Source organism: Aethalodelphis obliquidens, unplaced genomic scaffold (assembly GCF_003676395.1).
Source record: "Aethalodelphis obliquidens isolate GAN/ISIS:26980383/991018 unplaced genomic scaffold, ASM367639v1 scaffold40, whole genome shotgun sequence".
NCBI classification, from domain to species: Eukaryota; Metazoa; Chordata; class Mammalia; order Artiodactyla; family Delphinidae; genus Aethalodelphis; species Aethalodelphis obliquidens.
The window spans coordinates 7507462-7530186 of NW_020837984.1; the positions used below are offsets into that span (position 1 = coordinate 7507462).

At 40.7% G+C, this 22725-nt stretch overlaps 1 protein-coding gene across 3 annotated transcripts in view; it reads left to right on the plus strand.

Moving 5' to 3' along the window:
• Positions 1-7043: 7043 nt before the first annotated feature.
• The window catches only part of COMMD1 (copper metabolism domain containing 1), a 151168-nt gene continuing 135486 nt past the window's right edge, over positions 7044-22725 (plus strand). For 2 of the 3 annotated variants that reach the window (XM_027131797.1, XM_027131799.1), the window contains exon 1: positions 7052-7244. In XM_027131797.1, coding sequence (XP_026987598.1) covers positions 7068-7244 — 177 coding nt within the window. In that variant the 5' untranslated portion in view covers positions 7052-7067. Of the gene's footprint in view, positions 7245-22725 lie in introns of all 3 variants that reach the window. The other variant, XM_027131798.1, reaches the window with a different exon arrangement.

Genomic DNA, 22725 nt, shown 5'->3' on the forward strand with positions numbered 1-22725 from the left:
ACCCGTATGCTCTGAACCATCATCTACTCTGTCACCTAAACCAGAAACCTGGGAGTCATTCCTTTCCTTCTCCCCTCATCCAAACTCTGCTAATTTTACCTCCTTTATGTCAAAAATCCATCTCATATTCTCCATCCTAAGTGCAGCTCCCTTAGATCAGACCCACATCATCATCAATTTGATTACTGTGATAGTCTAGATTTTGGCCTCCCTTGCTCCTTCCGTTCGTTGCCACACCACTACCACAAAGCTCAAATCTGATCTTGTTATTACTCTTCTGCTTAAAACCTTTCAGTGACTCTTCAAGGACCAGATATAAAAATCAGCATTACATGGAAACTTTCCATCTCTATGACTGAGGCCCTGTCTATCTTTCCAGGTTTATTATCCTAGGATCCTGGTTCCACTTTGCTAGTGTAGGGGCGGAAGCTATATCTTTTTCTTTCTACCCTTCTAGGTGCTTGGCTGGGGCTCTGTAACAAAAGATAGATAACAGAAAAGCATACAGATTTATTTAATGTAAGTTTTATGTGGCAGGAGAGCCTTGATAAGGAAATTAAGACTTTGAAGAAGTGGTTAAAACTGAGTGTTGCTGTGATTTGATGAAGAGTGGAAAGTTGTGGGAAAATGTGATGGGACAAAAGGATATGAGCTAAGGGTAGTCTACTGGGAAAACTTAGTAAAGCCTGTTCTTCTCTCTGTCTTTGGAGGTAAGAATGCTCTGGGTATAGGGAGGGTACCTCTCACATGAGGGTCTTATGACCTGCTTCAAGGAGAAGGGGGAAGTCAGAGAGTCCTTGCACCTGTCATTTCTCAGGTTCCTTCAAATATTCAGTGTGCCAAGATGCCATATTTTGGGGTAGTGTGTCCTGAATCCTACCATTACACTATGGGGTTCCTAGTGTACCTCAACACACCACTATGTTTTGTGCTTGCATGTATAGGGACGTGCTATTTCACCCGCATCATACCTGGCTATTCACATTAAGCCTTTCTTTGGCTGATTCAAACTGAGTTAATAATTATTTTCTTTCTTTCTCCACCAATTCTGATAGCTACTTCTAGGCACTAAGTAGTAACAACCCTTAGTTCATTGCATTTAAATAATTTATTGATACAGAGGAGGAAAAAATAATTTTCCCTCCCACTTTTCTGTTCTGGCTGGGACCCCTGTATCAAAAGACAGATTAATGAGAAAAACAGAGGTTTATTAACGTGTATACCTCATGTATACATGTGACATACCCAGGGAAAAATGAGTAACTCAAAGCAGTGGCTTAGAACTCCTGTTTATATACCATCTTCAGCCAAAGACAAAGGAAAGGACCATGTCCAGGAGCTCATTTATGGAGAGATGACAGGGAAAAGCATGGTAAACAAGAGTAAGTTATCGCAGATTTAAGTCGGTGCATTCTCCATTGATAAGGGTCTAAAGTTGTCTTCTGGGATTGGTTTTTGTACTTTCTGGTAGACAGGGAAGGAGGGACACCTTTGAAAATGTATGTCCTGTTTTTAGGTGAATAGGAGAAGGGCTGTGAGCTTTCCTTGTATCTGCTTATTCTCAGTTGCCTTCAGCTCAAAAGAATCCTTATGCCAACGTGGTATATTTTGGGGTGGCATATTCTGCTACCCTTCATTTACATATTATTTTCCTTTACCAGAATGTAAGATTTTAGAGCAGAGTGTCTTATTCATTCTGTATCCCCTGGAGCTTAGCAGAATGATTGGCACAAAGCTCTCAACCAATATCTGTTGAGTGGAGAGTGAATGGAGATTAAAGTAGAACTGGAAAAGGCAGAGGAGAGACAGGGAGCAAGGAGAGTTTATTGCAAAACTTAGGGGCCCCTGTATTTCCACATTATTTCAGTTCACATTTTAAATTTTAACATTTTGCAGAGCTGGAAAATCTTATAAAAACATGTATTGCTGGCCTAAGACCAAACAGCCTGTAAGCCATAATAGGAGCAGTTTAATAGGGGAAGCGACTAGTTGCTTAATGAGACTTAGAATGGGAACCTATCTGACCACAATGAAAAGGAAACCTGTTTAGCAGAAGGGCCACTAGTTAGATGCTTATAATTTCCTTTGAGCCAAGGCTCAGGGTATTTTCCTTGCTGTTGTCTCACAGCAATTAGGCAATTCTTTTAATAGGCCTGCGTCCAGGTTTATCATCTGCGAAACAGGTTGTGTTTTGAAATTTAATAAAATAAAGCTTGTGCTTTGATCCTTTTGTTTGAAACGCATTCTAAAAATGCGGCTGTTACCAGCCTTGAACAGTTACACTGGCAATAGCAGCCCCTGGTGGCACAGGGATGATTTTTTTTATTGGTCATCTTGGTGTTTTGGAACTTGTAGGCTCAAGCAGGCCCTGTGTTAAAAAACAAAATTCGGGCTTCCCTGGTGGCGCAGTGGTTGGGAGTCTGCCTGCCGATGCAGGGGACACGGGTTCGTGCCCCAGTCCGGGAGGATCCCACATGCCGCGGAGCGGCTGGGCCTGTGAGCCATGGCTGCTGAGCCTGCGCGTCCGGAGCCTGTGCTCCGCAACGGGAGAGGCCACAACAGTGAGAGGCCCGCGTACTGCAAAAAAAAAAAAAAAAACAAAATTCAACTGAGTAAATTTTAAAGATTTTACTGGCTTTATTCAGTGATTCATGAATCAGGCAACATCCAATCTAGCAAGTAGAAAGTAGCTCCAAGGAGCTGTACAAAATGAAAGATTTTATAGACAGAAGGGAGCGGGAACATGGAAGTTACACTAGACAAAAAAGAAGGTTGGTTATTACAAGGTCACCTTCGTTTAGTGGATGGCAGGGATCTATCAGTTTACCTAACTGGTGTTGATTAGGAGATTCCCAGTTGGTAATTAAGTCTCAGTTTGATGATGTGGAGCCTAGCGTAAGTGACTCCATTTTGGGCCTCCTTCCTTATTTTTAACAAGTGATATGTCCAGGTATAACATACATTGGAATAAAAGTTGAATAATGATAGTGATATGCAGAATTTCCCCCTGCTTCTAATAAAAGAGCAATCTATTTATTGTAAGGATTAATTAGAACTGGGAGTACTAAGAGAGAGTTCTTAGAACCAGTAGAAAACTAGCAGGCTTACAGAAACTTCAGAGGGGTAAATTAACCCCTAGATATTGTAGACTACATTTGGTGTGTACTTGCATTTTGGGGAGAAAATATCTGAGGCCTCTATAAGATTCTGAAAGCATCTAATTTTATCAAAATGGTTATGAAACACTATGTAAGGTGTGTGGCTTTTCTCAGTAATGCAGAACACATGTTCTTTAAAGCTTTTCATTAAAAGAATTCTGATTTTAGGACACACATCTTTTTTTAAAACTGAAATACAGTTGATTTACAGTATTGTGTTAGTTTCAGGTATATAACAAAGTGATTCAGATATATATATATTTTTTTCCAGATTATTTTCTATTATAGGTTATTATGAGATATTGAATATGGTTCCCTGTGCTATACAGTAAATCTTTGTTGCTTATCTATTTTATGTATAGTAGTTTGTACCTGTTAATCGCATATTCCTAATTTCTCTCTCCCTTCCTTTCCTCTTTGGTAACCATAAGTTTGTTTTCTATGTCTGTGGGTCTGTTTCTGTTTTGTATATAAGTTCATTTGTATCATTTTTTTTTTTTAGATTCACATATAAGCAATACCATATGATATTTGTCTTTCTCTGTCTGGCTTACTTTACTTAGTATGATATTCTCTAGGTCCATCCGTGTTGCTGTAAATGGCAATATTTCATTTTTTATGAATGAGTAATATTTCATTATTCCAATAATATTCCAATATGTGTGTCTGTATACATATATATGTATATATATATGTATGTATATATACCACATCTCCTTAAACCAATTGTCTGTTGATGGGCAGTTTATTTATTTATTTTTATTGGCTGTGCAGTGCGGCTTATGGGATCTCACTCAGTTCCCCCACCAGGGATTGAACCCAGGCCATGTCAGTGAAAGCCCGGAATCCTAACCACTAGGCCACCAGGCAACTCCTGATGGGAACTTTATCTTTTCATTAAATAACTTTTTATTACAACAATATTATATGTACACTGTAGACATTTAGAAAAATCAGGTAAGCAGAAAGAAGCAAATAAAAGCCATCTGCTCAGAGATATACTTCATAACCATGTTGGTAAATAACTTTCCAGACTTTTTTAGGCGGGTTGATAGATTCAACTATATAAACCTAAGGAACACATTGCAATGTAAGTGACAAACATTAGTATTACTAATGTGTAAAGAGATGTTAGAAATCACTGAAGTGACAAACCTCTGTAGAAGGTGGACAAGGAAATGGGAAGAAATACAAGCAGTCAATAACTATATATAAAAAAGTCCTCACGTCGGTCTTCCCTGGCGGTGCAGTGGTTGAGAGTCCGCCTGCCGATGCAGGGGACATGGGTTTGTGCTCCGGCCCGGGAAGATCCCACATGCCGCGGAGCGGCTGGGCCCGTGAGCCATGGCCGCTGAGCCTGCGCGTCCGGAGCCTGTGCTCCGCAACGGGAGAGGCCACAGCAGTGAGAGGCCCGCGTACCGCAAAAAAAAAAAAAAAAAAAGTCCTCACGTAAAGGTGGTTGTTTAAAACAAGACAGCAGGCCCCAAATGGAGTCACTTATGCTAAACCAGTCCCACATCACCAAACCGAGAATTACAGTTTCACCTTTCCCAGAAATGGAATCTTAAACCAGCCAATCAGGAACCGCCTAATCAGCACTAGTTAGGTAATCTGCCTGATAGAACCCTGACGTCCCCTAAAGGAAGGTGACCTTGTAATAACCAACCTGCTTTTTTGTTTTGAGGTACAACTTCCTTATTCTCACTCCCTTCTGCCTATAAGTCTTTCATTTTGTACAGCTCCTTGGAGCACCTTTCTAGCTGAGATTGAATGCTTCCCTATTCATGAATTGTTGAATAAAGCCAATAAGACCTTTACAATTTACAAAGTTGAATTTTGTTTTTTTAACAGTTCAAAAGGTACAAATTCCATTTTTAAATAAGTCCTGGGGATGTAATGTACAGCATGTTAATTATAGTTAATAATAGTGTATTGTCTTTTTTTTTTTTTTGGCCAAGCTGTGTGGCTTGTGGGATCTTAGTTCCCCAAGGCCCTCGCAGTGAAAGCGAGGAGTCCTAACCACCGGACCGCCAGGGAATTCCTGAAAGTTGCTAAGAGAGTTAATCTTAAAAGCTGTCACCACAAGGAAAAAAAAATGTAGCTGTGTGGTGATGGATGTTAACTAGACTTATTGTAGCGATCATTTTGCAATATATACAAATATGGAATCATTATGCTGTACACTTGAAACTAACATGTTATATTGTCAATTATATAAATAAAAAAATTCACTCTCAAAATTTAAGAAATACATATTAAAACAATAAGATAGTATTTCTCATGTATCAGATAGCAAAGATTCTAAAGAATAATACCAGTCAGTGTTAGTAAGGTTTCATGGAAATAAATGAGTACAGCCCTTCTGGTGGGTAATTTGGAAGTCATGTACTTAATAGTGCTTTCTATCCACTCACCACACTTATTTTACTTTTTCCCTTACATGGACCATTCTCTGCAACTCCTGCAGGCACAATTAACAGGATGTATAGTTTATCTCTAGGTTTGTTTTTCTTGGAGTTCTGAAATCATCTCTGAATTTGCTTTTTAGAAAATTAATTCCTTTAGGGAAAGAACTATCTTATATCTTTTCTAGTATAAAGAATACCTCCTGACTTCAGGCAAATGCTGTATAAATATTAAAGTAGTCTAGATCAGTGATTCTCAGCAGCATGGCACTACTTCGAAAGGGGTATTTCAGTTGTCACAATAATGGAGGGGGAGGAATGGCCAGGGCTGGACAGGCACCAAGGATACAAGACATCTTGCCATGCAGGGGACATTCGTATAGGTGAAAAACCTACCTGTTTATTATTGTCTGAGCCTGAAACGTAACATTTATACTTTGAAATGCATATATTATAACTTTCTTTCCTTTTATTTTTATCCTAAATTACAGTTAGGTCATTATATTGAGTTTTAAATTGTGATATAATTCACATACTGTGAAGTTCATTTTCTTTTAAAGTGTACAATTCAGTGGATTTAGTATATTCACAAAGTTGTACAATCATAGCCACTATCTAATTCTAGAACACTTTCATCATCCCCAAAAGAAACCCATTAACAGTCACTCTCCATTCCCCACTCCTCCAGTTGCTGGCAACCATTAATCTACTTTCTGTGTATATAGATTTGACTGTTCTGCACATTTCATATCAATGGGATCATACAATATCTGGCCCTTTCTGTTTGTCTTCTTTCACTTAGCATGTTTTTAAGGCTCATCCATGTTGCAGCATGTATCAGTAACTCATTCCTTTTTATTGGTGAATAATATATTGATTTTTGGAAATTATATGGGTAAGAAGTTATATTATCTATGCACTTTATTTTAGGATAGTAAAGAAAGTGTTAACAACATATATGTTATAGAAAGGAACATTGGATCAGAGCCACTAATCTAGCTGGAAAGACAACACACATGTATGTAAAAAGGCAATTAACAACCCAAAAAAACATATTACCAGGGTATAGTTAAATTTTTCGTGGACAAAGGTGCACAGGTAAGGATTAGGCAGAGGTCAGATTTGAGTGATAGATGCTATTCAGTTAATGGATTGGCAAAGCTTGCAGTGAGATACAGCCATCCGAAAGTTAAACTGCCACCCGCATAGGATGCTACTCCGTCTAAAGTAATCTCCATTGAGCAATTTTTTTCTTCGACAAGCCCCTGGAGTGATGAAGGAAATAAGCGGAAGCAAAGTGAGCGGTATGGAACTTAATGGATTGATAGCTCCGCGGTGGCAAACCTAAGGGTTGGGTTTTGCAGAGCTGGGAGGGGCCAACACCGACCCCTGCTGGAACTCCGCCGCCACTTTCCTCTCGCGCCTTTGTCCAGCTGTTTAGGCCCATATCGGCTGCCGTGGCGGGGCCACGCTCAGCTGTTGGGGGGCGGGGCCTCCGCCAACTATGGCGGGCGAGCTTGAGGGCGCTAAGCCGCTGAGCGGGTTGCTGAGCGGCCTGGCTCAGGACGCTTTCCATGGGCACCCGGGCATCACGGAGGAGCTGCTGCGGAGTCAGCTCTATCCGGAGGTGCCACCTGAGGAGTTCCGCCCCTTTATGGCGAAGATGAAGGGGATTCTTAAGGTACCGCTACTCCCTGCAGCCTCCGCCGCGGAGTCGAATCTCTTCCCCGCCGCCCTCCGACTCGTCACCCCAGAAGCTGAAAGGCTTCCCTCCTCAGATCTCCGCTCCAGGGGCTCCACATTACGCTCCTTCAGATCCCCTGCACTCGCTCTGTCCCTTTTCTCACTTTCTTAGGGCTCCCCGCAGCAGTGCTGACCGACACCCACCGGAGAAAACTTGGGTTTTGTCTACAGACACTTCTCTCTTGTGTAGGTTACGATTTCGAGTTGCCTCGGCGGATCTGTGCGCTCCATACTTTTTAAAATTAAGAGCGATCAAGCTATCAGCTTTCCCAGGCCGTGGAAGTGTTCAAGAATGTTAAAGTGATCATGTGTATGCCGGGATAAGGGGTGGGTTAGCCGGAGTGAACCCCAACCAAAGCAGTCCACTGTATGGTTAAGAGAGCACGTTCACTAGCTTGAAGTCAAAGAGTAGCTCAGCCTGTCCAATAGAAATGTAATGAGAGCCAGACATGCAATTTTTACAATTTCTAGTAGCCACATTAAAAAAGTAAAAAGAAAAAAGTGAAATTAATTTTAACATTTTGTTTAACCTAGTATATCCAAAGTATTGTCTCTTCACGTGTAATCAATATACAAAATATTAATGAGATTTTTAGATTATTTTTTTCACTAAGTCTTTGAAATCTGGTGAGTATTTTACACTTAAAGCACATGTCAGTTTGGACTAGTCACATTCCAAGTGCTCAACAGTCACTTGTGGCTAATGGCTACCATATTGGGCAACACTGGTTTAGACTAAGAACTAGTGATAGGACTGAATCTAGTAATTAAGTGTACTCTAGAGATAACCTGTAAAAATTATTTTTGTGGGCCTCCTATGTGTTAGGAACTCTGTTAGACATGTTATATTTTATTTAATTTGTTTCTTGCAAAAACCTTATGTGGTGTACACCCATTTTAAAGATTAGGAAACAGGCTCAAGGAGTCTAAGCATTTAGCCTAAGCATTACACTTTGATTAAAGTCAGTGTTGATATTTCATCTGTTATCCTTTTGCAGTTACTATGTTTCAAAATTGCTTATGATACCTTAAAAAGGCAGTTATTTATTTTTTTAAAAGATTTTGTTGTTATGGACCATTTTTAAAGTCTTTATTGAATTTGTTACAATATATGTATATTTTTACATCTTTATTGGAGTATAATTGCTTTACAATACTGTGTTAGTTCCTGCTATATAACAAAGTGAATCAGCTGTATGTATACATATATCCCCATATCCCCTCCGTCTTGAACCTCCCCCTCATCCTCCCTATTCCACCCCTCTAGTTGGTCACAAAGCACCGAGCTGATCTCCCTGTGCTATGCGGCTGCTTCCCACTGGCTATTTTACATTTGGTAGTGTATATATGTCCATGTCACTCTCTCACTTTGTCCCAGCTTCCCCTTCCCCCCAGCCCCCCACCCCCTAGTCCTCAAGTCCATTCTCTACGTCTGCGTCTTTATTCCTGTCCTGCCCCTAGGTTCATCAGAACCATTTTTTTTTTAGATTCCGTATATATGTGTTACCATACAGTATTTGTTTTTCTCTTTCTGACTTACTTCACTCTGTATGACAGATTCTAGGTCCATCCACCTCACTACAAATAACTCAGTTTCGTTTCTTTTTTAAGGGTGAGTAATATTCCATTGTATACATGTGCCACATCTACTTTATCCATTCATCCGTCAGTGGACACTTAGGTTGCTTCCATGTCCTGGCTATTGTAAATAGTGCTGCAGTGAACATTGTAGTACATGTCTCTTTTTGAATTATGGTTATGAATTTGTTACAATATTGCTTCTGTTTTATGTTTTGGTTTTTTGTCCACGAGGCATGTGGGATCTTAGCTCCTAACCAGGGATTGAACCCTCATCCCCTGCATTAGGAGGTGAAGTCTTAACCACTGGACCACCAGGGAAGTCTCCTATGTTTCTCTTTTCAAAACTGCTTTTGCTTAGAGGATTTGAATCTGGACAAAAGAAACAAAGCAATTATTTCACAGAAAGTAAATGGATTGTCTCATAGAAATGTAAGGAGTAATATCTCATATGTGATTCTAGACATTCTAAGTAATTTTAGTTGATATCATAAATCACTAGTGAATACCTTGTATTTCTATCAAATATTACCCTTTGAGTGGTCAGAAAAGGTTTCCTGGAGAATTTGACATCTTACCTGAGTTTCTGAAGTGTTTGCTAGGTCTACAGGGGATGAGGATAAGGGACTGCAGGCCAAAAAGTAAGAACAGCACTTGTGTAGGCAATGTCTTAGGATTTCTAAATATTGGGGGCTACTTCTCTCTAGGTGGCCCGTATTTTGATTCTTTTGTTATGAGATAAAAATTGCAGTATACTGCGAGAAAAGATTGTCTAGAAACTCTCTCTCTTATTTTCTTTAAAATACATTGCTAAATAATATCTAGGTCTTGCTCTCACTATTCTCAGTCCTCTGCCCGAGGCTAGAATACTTAAGTTTTCTGAGTGGTTTTTGAGTAGCATGGTTCTTTTAGTATTGGGAGTAGAATAGAAGATTTACCTGTGCCTGGCAGCACAGCTTCTGCACAGCTGCTGGTCTGAGGTACCAAGGGAAATAGCCTTTGATTGTTTGACTTAAGGCTGAAACTATGGGCTCAAGATAACATCTAGTTCCAATCTTCGTTTACCTTATAAGCAACACTGAGGGATAAAACATCTCTCTAATTCTTATGGAAACATAAAAAGCAAACATGATTTTTAAACAAAAAGCAGAGATGGAATGTCTAGCTGCAATAAAAGAGAACATACACAAATAAACATGATGCAAGGGTGCTGTAGCATTTGGAAATAGAGGTCTGAGTGGACTACTGTGGACAGAAAAGAGATATTAGTTCCTTCTGGCAGATGGAGATGCCATTTTTGTTGGTTTTTTTCCCCCAAATAATTAATTATTTATTTAAAGCTGCATTGGGTCGTTGTTGCTGCATGCAGGCTTTCTCTAGTTGCGGCGAGCGGGGGCTACGCTTTGTTGCGGTGCGCGGGCTTGTCGCTGCGGTGGCTTCTCTTGTTGCGGAGCACGGGCTCTAGGCGCGTCGGCTTCAGTATTTGTGGTGCGCAGGCTCAGTAGTTGTGGCTCGCGGGCTCTAGAGCACAGGCGCAGTAGTTGTGGAGCACGGGCTTAGTTGCTCCGTGATATGTGGGATCTTCCCGGACCAGGGCTCGCACCCGTGTTCCCTGCATTGGCAGGCAGATTCTTAACCACTGCGCCACCAGGGAAGCCCCGTTTTTGTTGTGCTTGAAGAACGTGTAGAGTGTTTTAGACTGAAATGAAGGGCAGCCACATAGGGCATTTAGGCTAAGAATATAGCTGAGGTGGGGCAGGAAAATGTGGAGCAGCTTCAAGAAATGGTGAATAGCTCAACTTGACCAATGCATGGCCATACCCAATGTAGAGTATTGGTGTAGGAGGCAAGAAAAAGTGAACCAACTTTTTTATTCCTACTAACCTTTACTCCTGCATTTTTAACAGGGTATTTTTTTTCCCTTCAATTAAAAAAATTTTGGTAAAGTACATAAAACATAAAATTTATCACCTTAACCATTTTAAAGTATGCAGTTCATTGGTATTAAATACATTCATAGTATTGTGCATCCATCACAACCACCTGTATCTATAACTCTTTTCATCTTGTAAAACTGAAACTCTGTACCATTAAACAGTGACTCCCTATAAACCACTCCCCCACCCTTCTACTTTCTGTCTCTATGATTTTGACTACTCTAAGTATCTCATATAGGTGGAATCATACAGTATTTGTCTTTATGGTGACTGTCTTATTTCATTCAGCATAATGTCTTTAAGGTTCATCCATGTTGTGGTATATGTCAGAAATTCCTTACTTTTTAAGGCTGAATAATAGTCCATTGTATGTATATACCATATTTTGCTTATCCATTCACCTGTCAGTGGACACTTGGGTTGCTTCCTTGTTTTAGCTATTGTGAATAATGTTGCTATGAACATGGGTGTACAAATACTGCTTTCAAACCCTGCTTTCAATTCTTTTGGGTATATACCCAGAAGTGGGAATGCTGGATCATATGGTAATTCTGTTTTTAATTTTTTGAGGAACTGCCATTCTGTTTTCAACAGCAGCTGTGTCATTTTACATTCCCACCAACAGTGTACAAGAATTCCAATTTCTTCACATCCTTACCAGTTATTTTCTCTGTGTGTGTGTGTGTGTGTGTGTGTGTGTGTGTGTGTGTGTGTGTGTGTGTTTTGATAGTAGTCATACTAATGAGTATGAAGTGAGCAGGGTATGTGTTTTTACGTATTGATGAGAGCACAGGTCAAAACAGTTTTTTCTTTTGTCTGTGGAGTCTCAACAATCTTGAATTCAACATGCAGGCTAGAATAAAAGCAGTGAGAAAAATACTAAAGAGAAAAATGTAGGAGTCTAAGCAGAGGGAAAAAAACTGAGGATAAAAATGGAGTAGTACCTCAATTGTCATTTGGTGGCCATACCTTTCAATCATCCACAGAACATCAAGTTCTATAAAGAGAGTGAAAATGAAAAGGGACAACAGGGATAGGAGGAAAGGGAAGGAGGGATATGTAACTCCCGGCAGGGAATGGGCAGTGGGTACACATTAATAATCTCCTTATTGCCAGCTGCCTGCATTCATTTATTCATAGCCCGTGTTTCAAGTTCAGGTGCTTCCTGAGCTGTAGCCTTTCCCTCTAATCTTCACGTTCCTTGCCTGTGTGTAGTGTACTGATTGCTCACATTTGTACTGGTCCCTGTTTTCCACTTGAACTGGAGCTTTTCTACCTTACTTGGCTGGGATATTGACCCTCTGTAGCTTTGCCTGTTGATCACAAAAGGACAAACCCTTCATCTGCTCATAGATACGTGAAGCTAACTGTTCACTTGCTTTAGTTTTATTTTTTGGTATCTCCTGTGAAGCAGTGAAATCAGTGAATTGAGAGTGGTGTGTTTAGTTAGGGAAATGACATCCTATATAAATACTCTGCCTTTTAAAAAAAAATATTTATTTATTTATTTAGTCTGTGCCAGGTTTTAGTTGGGGCATGCGTGACCTTTAGTTGTGGGATCACGGCATGTGGGATCTTTAGCTGCCGCATGAAGGATCTTTAGTTGTGGCATGTGGGCTCTTTTTAGTTGTGGCATGCATGTGGAATCTAATTCCCCAACCAGGGATCGAACCCAGGCCCCCTGCATTGGGAGCTGGGAGTCTTACCCACTGGTCCACCAGGGAAGTCCTACTCTGCCGTTTTTAGCTAATTATTTTTTTGCTCACATTTGTAATTTCAACTTCTCATAGATATGTGTTTGCATACTCTCTATTTCTTGCTCCTGCTGTTAACCTTGTGGGTATGCTCCTTAATTCTAGTTTACTAGAATTCTAGAGAAGGATCTTTAACTATGAAGCTGGATCACAGTTTGTACACTTATGTTCTGTATTCACTACTGCCCTCTGTTGGTGATGATATTATATTTCATCACTGAAATCTCATGTTAAACAAAAATTTTTTAAAAAAATATTTATTTATTTATTTAGGCTCCGCCGGGTCTTAGTTGTGGCATGCAGGCTCTTTAGTTGCAACATGCATGCGGGATCTAGTTCCCCGACCAGGGTTCGAACTCGGGCCCCTGTATTGGGAGTGCAGAGTCTTACCTACTGGACCACTAGGGAAGTCCCTAAACAAAAATTTTTGATGAAAATTCTATTGAATTTTTTGGGTCTATTGTTGATATAATTCTTTATTCAGTTCTGTCAATCAAATGTTAATTTTTCCATTTCTCTTTCCCTCTATAATTTTTTTTCCTTTTTTAAAAATTTTATTTTATTTATCTTACTTTTGGCTGCATTGGGTCCTTGTTGCTGGCACGCAGGCTTTTTCTAGTTGCAGTGAGCAGGGGCTACTCTTCGTTGCAGTGCGTGGGCTTCTTATTGCGGTGGCTTCTCTTGTTGTGGAACACAGGCTCTAGGTGCACAGGCTTCAGTAGTTGTGGCTTGCGGGCTCTAGAGCACAGGCTCAGTAGTTGTGGCACACGGGCTTAGTTGCTCCGCAGCATGTGGGATCTTCCCAGACCAGGGATCGAACCCATGGATTCTTAACCAGTGCGCCACCAGGGAAGCCCTCCTTTTTTTTTTTTAATTGAACTATAGTTGATTTACAATATATGTTTCAGGTATACAGCATAGCAATTCAATATTTTTATAGATTATACTCCATTTAAAGTTCGTACAAAATAATGGCTGTATTTCCCTGTGCTGTATAATCTATCCTTGTTGCTTATTTATTTTATACTATTTTCTCTATAATTTAAAATTTTAAAATGTTTAGATCTTATTTTATTTATTTATTTATATTTATTTATTATTTATTTATTTAGGCTGTGCCGGGTCTTAGTTGCAGCACACGGGATCTTCATTGCAGTGTGCGGGATCTTTAGTTGCAACATGTGAACTCTTAGTTGCAGCATGCATGTGGGATCTAGTTCCCTGACCAGGGATTGAACCCGGGCCCCCTGCATTGGGAGTGTGGAGTCTTACCCACTGGACCACCAGGGAGGTCCCTAGATCCTGTTTTAGAAGTCTACAAATACATGTGACAGCCTATGGATTGGCCTTCCTAATCCACTTCTGCCTCCTAGTCTATTCTCAGCACAGCTACCAGTGAACCTCTTTTTTCCCCCAACTTTATTGAGATATAATTGACAAATAAACCAGTGATCTTTTTAAAACATACATCATACCTACTAACTCTCGTGCTTTCAACCATTCCATATTCATGGCTTCACCTCAAACTTCAAATAAGATCCAGTCCTTTTACCATAGCCTTCAAGTCCTTGTGATCTCCCCCTTACCTGTTTCTCTGATCTCATTGTCTTATTCCAGCCATACTAATCTTGTCTTTATTTAAACCTGGTAGGTGCTTTCTGAATTTCTTTAGGACCTTTGCAGGTAGTTGTCCATATGCCTGCAGTGCTTTTCCCCCAGATATTCACATGGATTGTTCATTACTTCATTCATTTTCTACTTAAAAGTGATTTCCTATGAGGTCTTCCCTGATCTATACAAAGAGCCTCACCCTTCCTCCCCACTCTTTTTGCCCTGCTTTGCTTATCTTCATACTTAGCACTAACTGAAGTTATGTACTTATTAGCTTGTTTATTTGTTGACTCCCCTATTATAATGTAAGCATTAAGAAGGCAAGACTTTATTATTATTTTTTCCTTTTTTATCACTAACACCTAAAACTGTTTCTGGCATGTGATATGCACTTAGTAAAAATCTGTAGAAAATGTGAATGAATGGATAGTGCTTAAATGTGGAGATTGCCATTGAAAAGGTAAGCACAGAGAGAAAACCAACACTATTTCTGTATGGGGAGAGCTGGAAGGTATAATACTCTGGAAGGTATAATCAGGGGTCAGCGAACTATGGCCCCTGGGAGAATCTGGCCTGCAATCCGTTTTTTATAAATACATTTTTATTGGAACATGGCCACATGCTCATTTATTTTCATCTTGCCTATGACAGCTTTCACCACTGTAATAACAGAGTTGAGTGGTTGTGACAAAGATCTTGTGGCCTTCAAAGCCTAAGATATTTACTGTCTGAACCTTTACACAAAAAGTTTGCCGACCCCTGTTTCAGAATGTTCTTAAATTCATAATGTTTGGTATTTGCAAACAACATTGTATGTAAATTATAAGTTGGTTACTTGACTCAAATCTAAAATAGGAATATTTAGGAAATAGGGATTTGCTCTTATGTCCTCTTGAGGAATTTCACTAGTTTGTTCTTTATGCTCATGAGGTTTGTGGTAAATAAAAAATAAGCTTTGGGCTTCCCTGGTGGCGCAGTGGTTGAGAGTCCGCCTGCCGATGCAGGGGACGCGGGTTCGTGCCCCGGTCCGGGAAGATCCCACATGCCGCGGAGCGGCTGGGCCCGTGAGCCATGGCCGCTGAGCCTGCGCGTCCGGAGCCTGTGCTCCGCAACGGGAGAGGCCACAGCAGTGAGAGGCCCGCGTACCGCAAAAAAAAAAAAAAAGCTTTAATAATTCTGTAGTACTCAGTGTGTGTTCTTGGTAAAACATGGTTATAATTTGAACTTGGAATTTTTCTTCATATTCAGAGGATGTAAAATTTGTGTTTATTAATGTAATTTAAAATAATATAAAATTTAATGTAAACTTGAGAATCGAGTTTTTACTGTCAACATATGAAAACTGGTTTAAATTTATTTGAGAAAATAATATCAGTAACATATATTAAGATTTAAAGTAGTAAAAGACTAAGAAATATTTGTATTTTATTTATTTTATTTATTTTAAATATTTATTTTAGGGCTTCCCTGGTGGCGCAGTGGTTGAGAGTCCGCCTGCCGATGCAGGGGACACGGGTTCGTGCCCCGGTCCGGGAGGATCCCACATGGCGCGGAGTGGCTGGGCCCGTGAGCCATGGCCGCTGAGGCTGCGCGTCCGGAGCCTGTGCTCTGCAACGGGAGAGGCCACGACAGTGAGAGGCCTGCATACCACAAAAAAAAAAAAAGAAACAAAAAAAAATTTTATTTATTTATATTTGGCTGCATTGGGTCTTCATTGCTCCGCTCGGGCTTTCTCTAGTTGTGGCGAGTTGGGGCTACTCTTCATTGTGGTGCGTGGGCTTCTCATTGCAGTGGCTTCTCTTGTTGTGGAGCACGGGCTCTAGGCACGCGGGCTTCAGTGGTTGTGGCATGCGGTCTCAGTAGTTGTGGCTCATGGGCTCTAGAGCGCAGGCTCAGTAGTTGTGGTGCATGGACTTAGTTGCTTCGCGGCATGTGGGATCTTCCCGGACCAAGGATCGAACCCATGTTCCCTGCATTGACAGGAGGATTCTTAACCACTGCATCACCACGGAAGTCCTGAAATATTTGTATTTTAAATACCTGGTTTTGTCTCTTCTCTTGAAGCTATGAAAATTTATAATTTTTTTGAGAATTAGATTGACTGGAAAGGAAAGACCTGTGGTAATACAGTTTTTGTATATCTTATAATGGGGATAGGTCATGTGACGTATGCTGGATTTAATTTAATTTTTAATTTTGCAAACATTCAGCTACCTATATGCTTTCTCTTAATAATTTGTATTGTAAATATTATTTAACTTTATTAAAGAAAGTATAGAAATTTGAAATGTGTAAAAACACACACTATCATCTGCTGACATGACCATTATTAATATTTTTGTATATTTATTCATCCAACAAATATTTATTAAGCATACATATTTTTTTAATGGAGAGTAGACTTTTTTTTTTTTTCGGTACGCGGGCCTCTCACTGTTGTGGCCTCTCCCGCTGCGGAGCATAGGCTCCGGACGCGCAGGCTGAGCGGCCATGGCTCACAGGCCCAGCCGCTCAGCAGCATGTGGGATCTTCCTGGACCGGGGCACGAACCCGTGTCCCCTGCATCGGCAGGCAGACTCTCAACCACTGCGCCACCAGGGAAGCCCGAGAGTAGACTTTTTTAATTGGTATTTTCACCATTGTGTTTAATGTGTTCATTTAATTTAGAGCCGGTAAGCAAGTCCACGAAAGGAACATCACCAACTAAATGGTTTACGTTACTCCTCCAGTGTAGTAAAATTTTCAATACATCTTGGTTGTCCTTTTTACAAATCCTCCAGAACCTCACGAAGTGCTTGGCCCGTGGTGGGCAGTAGTAAATCCATCTTCATTAAGCAGCAAGTATTAAAAAATAATTGAAATTCTGTTAGAGGTACTAATTGAAGATATTCTATATTTACTTCACCTGACTCCTAAAACGTAAAATAAAAGACAGCGTACAGATACTTAGGCCTGTGTAACACTGAAGAAAACTCAGCTTGGAAAGAGTTGGTCATTGGCCAACAAGAAATTTCAACAAATTTAGACTTGATGGGATTCAGTGGCCTCTGGGAGATGGGGGGGGGTGCCCAACCCGGGCACCACCTGGCTTCCCTAAGCATCTTAATTATATACCATGCATTATGCTTGGGATAGTGCAATAAACATCACAGCTGTAGTCCCTGCCCCAGTGGATCAGATAGCTCCAGGAGAATATAGGCATTAAGCTAATGGTTAGGGGTATTTGGAAAAGGCAGTCACAGAGTACTCTGTGTCAACTTAAGTAAATTATAGGCAGTTTAGAGTAGCTCCTAGCCCACATGACAGCGTGAACAAAGAAAGAGAAAAGGGGGGAAAAGTCCTACTTTTTAAAAATTTTGGCTGCATTGGGTCTTAGTTGCGGCATGTGGGCTCTTCGTTGTGGTGTGCAGGCTCCTTTCTAGTTGTGGCACATGGGGTCCAGAGTGCGTGGGCTCTGTAGTTGCGGCTCTCTGGCTCTCTAGTTGTGGCACGTGGGCTTAGTTGCCCCGCAGTATGTGGGATCTTAGTTCCCCGACCAGGGATTGAACTGGCATCCCCTTCATTGCAAGATGGATTCTTAACCATTGGAAAACCAGGGAAGTCCCAGTCTTACTTTTTAGATATAGTGGACTAAAAAGAAAAGATAGAAACAGCACAGAACTAACTTCCCCTAGTTGTGTAGCCCTGGTCCCAAGGTTGAGGTTTCTCATGAATATGGCTGATGAAAGTCATGATAATGTCTTTCCTGGATGAGTATATGGCTGCTCTGGGACCTAATTTTCAGTTTCTTGCCTTGATCTTTGGGACCGTATTGGCTGTCAGAGTGTCTCTTGACCAGACCAAGATGTGTGCTGTAGTAGCCATCTTCTCACGGGGGCTCAGCTTACTTACTGTGCCTCTTCTCAGATCCTGAAGCATGTTCTCAAGTAGCTCCTTAAGAAAGGATATATGAGAGGTAATTTCTTTCTTTTTAAGTCATAAAAGATATATTTATTCTAGTCTCACACTTAATTGCTAGTTTGGCTGAGAAGATATTTCTAGGTTGTGAATAATTGAGTCACAGTTTTGAAGGCATTGTTTCATTGAATGTGACTTGTCTTTTTCTCTCTCTGGAAGCTTTTAGGATTTTCTCTTTATCCTTTATTTCCTCGAATGTCACTGATGTATGATTTTCATTTCATTCTTTGGGCTATTGTGTGCCCTTTCAATCTGGAGACTCATGACCCTTTAGTTCTGGGAAAAGTTGTATTTCTACTTTATTTTCTTTTTTATTTAATTGAAGTATAGTTGTTTTACAATGTTGTGTTAATTTCTGCTGTACAGCAAAGTGACTCAGTTATACATACATATATGTGTGTGTGTGTATATATATATATACATTCTTTTTTTAAATAAATTTATTTATTTTATTTTTAGCTGCTTTGGGTCTTCGTTGCTGCGTGCGGGCTTTCTCTAGCTGTGGTGAGCTGGGGCTACTCTTCATTGCGGTGTGCGTGCTTCTCATTGTGGTGGCTTCTCTTGTTGCAGAGCATGGGCTCTAGGTGCGCAGGCTTCAGTAGTTGTGGCACATGGGCCCAGTAGTTGCGACTCATGGGCTCTAGAGTGCAGGCTCATAGTTGTGGCGCACGGGCTCAGTTGCTCTGCAGCATGTGGGATCTTCCTGGACGAGGGCTCGAACCCGTGTCCTGTGCATTGGCAGGTGGATTCTTAACCACTGCGCCACCAGGGAAGCCCTACATTCTCTTTTATATTCTTTTCCATTATGGTTTATCCCAGGACATTGAATATAGTTCCCTGTGCTATACAGTAGGACCTTGGTATCTACCCATTCTATATGTAATAGTTTGCATCTACTAACCCCAAACTCCCAGTCCATCCCTCCCCCACCTCCCCTCCCCCTTGCCAACCACAAGTCTGTTCTCTATGAGTGTGTTTCTGCTTCATAGATAGGTTCATTTGTGTCATGTTAGATGCTACATATAAGTGATATCATATGGTATTTGTCTTTCTCTTTCTGACTTACTTCACTTAGTATGATAATCTCTAGTTGCATCCATGTTGATGCAAATGGCATTATTTCGTTCTTTTTTTTATGGCTGAGTAGTATTCCGTTGTATCATATCTTCTTCATGTACCATATTTTCTTTATTCATCTGTCAGTGGACATTTAGGTTGGTTATTTTCTTATCTCTTTTTTTCTCTATTCTCTTTCTAGCACTCTGATTTTTCAAATGTTAGACCTTCTAGACTGAATCCTCAAATTTTCTTTTATTTTCTCTATTTTCCATTTATTTGTTTTTTCTTCTACTGTTTGGTAGACTTCTCAACTTTGCCTTCTAGCCTTTTCTTTTTTGGCTGCACCACACATCATTTGGATCTTAGTTCCCCGGCCAGGGATTGAGCCCACACCCCCGGCAGTGGAAGCGTGGAGTCTTAACCACTGGACCGCCAGGGAAGTCCCCTTTCTAGCCTTTTAATTGAATTTTTCATTAGATCATGTTTTTAATTTCCAAGAGTTTTGTTTTGATACGGACAATATCCTATATTTAGCCAATGTAGGAAAGGAAGAAGTTTTTCCTTGACTCTCTTGGGATTCCTGGCCAGGTCTGAAATTTAAACTGACAAAGACAGATTGACAGGAGAGAAGTGTACAAATTTTTTTAAAAATAAATTTATTTAATTAATTTATTATTTTTGGCTGCCTTCGTTTCTGCGTGTGGGCTTTCTCTAGTTGCGGTGAGCGGGGGCTACTCTTCGTTGCGGTGCACAGGCTTTTCATTGCAGTGGCTTCTCTTGTTGCAGAGCATGGGCTCTAGGTGCGTGGGCTTCCGTAGCTGTGGCTTGTGGGCTCTAGAGCACAGGCTGAGTAGTTGTGGCGCACGGGCTTAATTGCTCCGTGGCATGTGGAGTCTTCCCGGACCAGGGCTAGAACCCGTATCCCCTGCATTGGCAGGCAGATTCTTAACCACTGCGCCACCAGGGAAGCCCCGAGAAGTATCCAAATTTGTTTAATATAAGTTTTATGTGACAAGGGAGCCTTCAGAAGGAAATGAAAACCCAAAGAAACAGACCTGAGTATTTTATGATATGTTTGGTGAAGAGTGGACAGTTCATGGAGAAATAGGATAGGTTAAGGAATATGAAGTAATTGTAGTAAACTGAGGGAATTTAGCAAGGCCTGTTTGTAGGCTTCTTCTTGGCATTCCTTTGTTTTGCGAGATAAGAATGGACGTTCCATTCCTCTGTGTATAGTGAGGGCACCTCTCACATGAGGGTTTTATGACCTATTTTGGGGAGAAGGTTGGTGAGGAGGTCAGGGTGACTTTCCTCCTCTTCCTTTTCTTAAATTACTTCACCTTAAGATATTCAATATGCCAAGGTGCCATAATTTGGGGTAGAATGTCCACAACCCCATCACCACCAGCCTCTCCTCTCTTTTTTAAAATACAAGGAGGAGGGGCTTCCCTGGTGAGGCAGTGATTGAGAGTCCGCCTGCTGATGCAGGGGACACAGGTTCGTGCTCCGGTCTGGGAGGATCCCACATGCCGCGGAGTGGCTGGGCCCGTGAGCCATGGCCGCTGAGCCTGCGCATCCGGAGCCTGTGCTCCGCAACGGGAGAGGCCACAACAGTGAGAGGCCCGTGTACCGCAAAAAACAAAAAACAAAAACAAAAACAAGGGGGAGCATACAATACATAATTTTCTGCATTTGGCTTTTAAAAAATTTGACTCTATATTTCTGAATATGTATTTTTTTCTTCTGGCTGTGTTAGGTCTTCGCTGCTGCTCACAGACTTTCTCTAGTGGCAGTGAGCGTGGGCTACTCTTCATTGCGGTGAGCGGGCATCTCATTGCGGTGGCTTCTCTTATTGTGGAGCACAGGATCTAGGCATGCAGTAGTTGCAGCACACTGACTCAGTAGTTGCGACACACGGGCCCTAGAGTGCGTGGGCTTCAGTAGTTGTGGCGCATGGGCTCAGTAGTTGCAGTGTGAGGGCTCTAGGCCGTGTGGGCTTCAGTAGTTGTGGTGCAGGCTTCAGTAATTGTGGCTCGTAGGCTCTAGAGCGCAGGCTCAGTAGTTGTGGTGCATGGGTTTATTTGCACCACAGCATCTGGGATTTTCCCGGACCAGGGCTCGAACCCGTGTCCCCTGCATTGGCAGGCGGATTCTTAACCAGTGTGCCACCAGGGAAGCCCCAATAACCTGGAAACTTTTGTGGAAAGTACATATGGTAAAAGCAGAGGCTTAAAAGTGAATTTGGTATCAAGTTTACAAAATGACTCAAGGTCACTGCCCATTAGTGATTTTGTTATTGTTGTCAAAGAATGGTTTTACCAGCTTTTCTTTTGAAATTTCTCTTGTGGCATATATGCAGTGGAAAAGCCAGTTGTGAAAAAGCCATAATGCTTTTAAATATTGAGCTTTCTTGTCTCTGAAGTAGAGTTTTTGGATTTATTATATAATGATAAAAAATTTTACTGTGTAAGATATTTTAAAATCTGGTATTGGCCTTTGTTTACAAATGAAGAAAAGTATGTAAAGTAGTATCTTTTTGATACTTGAGTCAGTTTAAGAACAAACTTCACCTGTATACGTTTTGGACAGTAAATATTAAGTAATAAGAAATTAACTTGAGTATAAAAAATGGATGCAAAATATCTGGTCTTAAAATGTTTAGATCAGGAGACATGAATAGGATAGACTGAAAACATTTGACTTATTCTATCACATTTTCAGGATTCATTTGTCTTCTGTCTTAACTATAAGCAGTAGTTCTCTTTTTCTACTTTAGATGGCAGTAGAATATTGGCTTGCTAGTAACACTGATAAGATATGTTGGAAACAACGTAATGTTTAAAATGTTCTTTCTCTTGAATTGTTCTAGTTCAGAAAACAAAGTTGGCCACTCAACAATAAGAATTTCTTATCCAAAAGAAGTCTAAATATTTTGTTTGATATACTGAATTTAGTAATATCATTTTCTGGAAAACTTAAAGCTTTGTAAACAGATTCCTTTTGCTATAGTTCTTTAGGTTTTGTATAAGTAAATTTTACTAATTTCATTGATGATTTTTAAAAATTCAATTTAATTTAATTTAATTTTTTTTTTTTTTGCGGTCCTCGGGCCTCTCACTGTTGTGGCCTCTCCCTTTGCGGAGCACAGGCTCCGGACGCGCAGGCTCAGCGGCCATGGCTCATGGGCCCAGCCGCTCCGCGGCATGTGGGATCTTCCCAGATCGGGGCACGAACCCGTGTCCCCTGCATCGGCAGGCGGACTCTCAACCATTGCGCCACCAGGGAAGCCCTAATTTTATTTTTATAATATATTTTTAACTGAGATATAGTTGATGTACGGTATTATATAAGTTACAGGTATACAACATAGTGATTCACAATTTTTAAAGGTTATACTCTAGTTATTATAAAATATTGGCTATATTCCCTGTGTTGTACAATACATCCTGTAACTTATTTATTTTATACATAATAGTTTGTACCTATTAATCCCCAACCCCTATCTTGCCCCTCCCTCACTTTT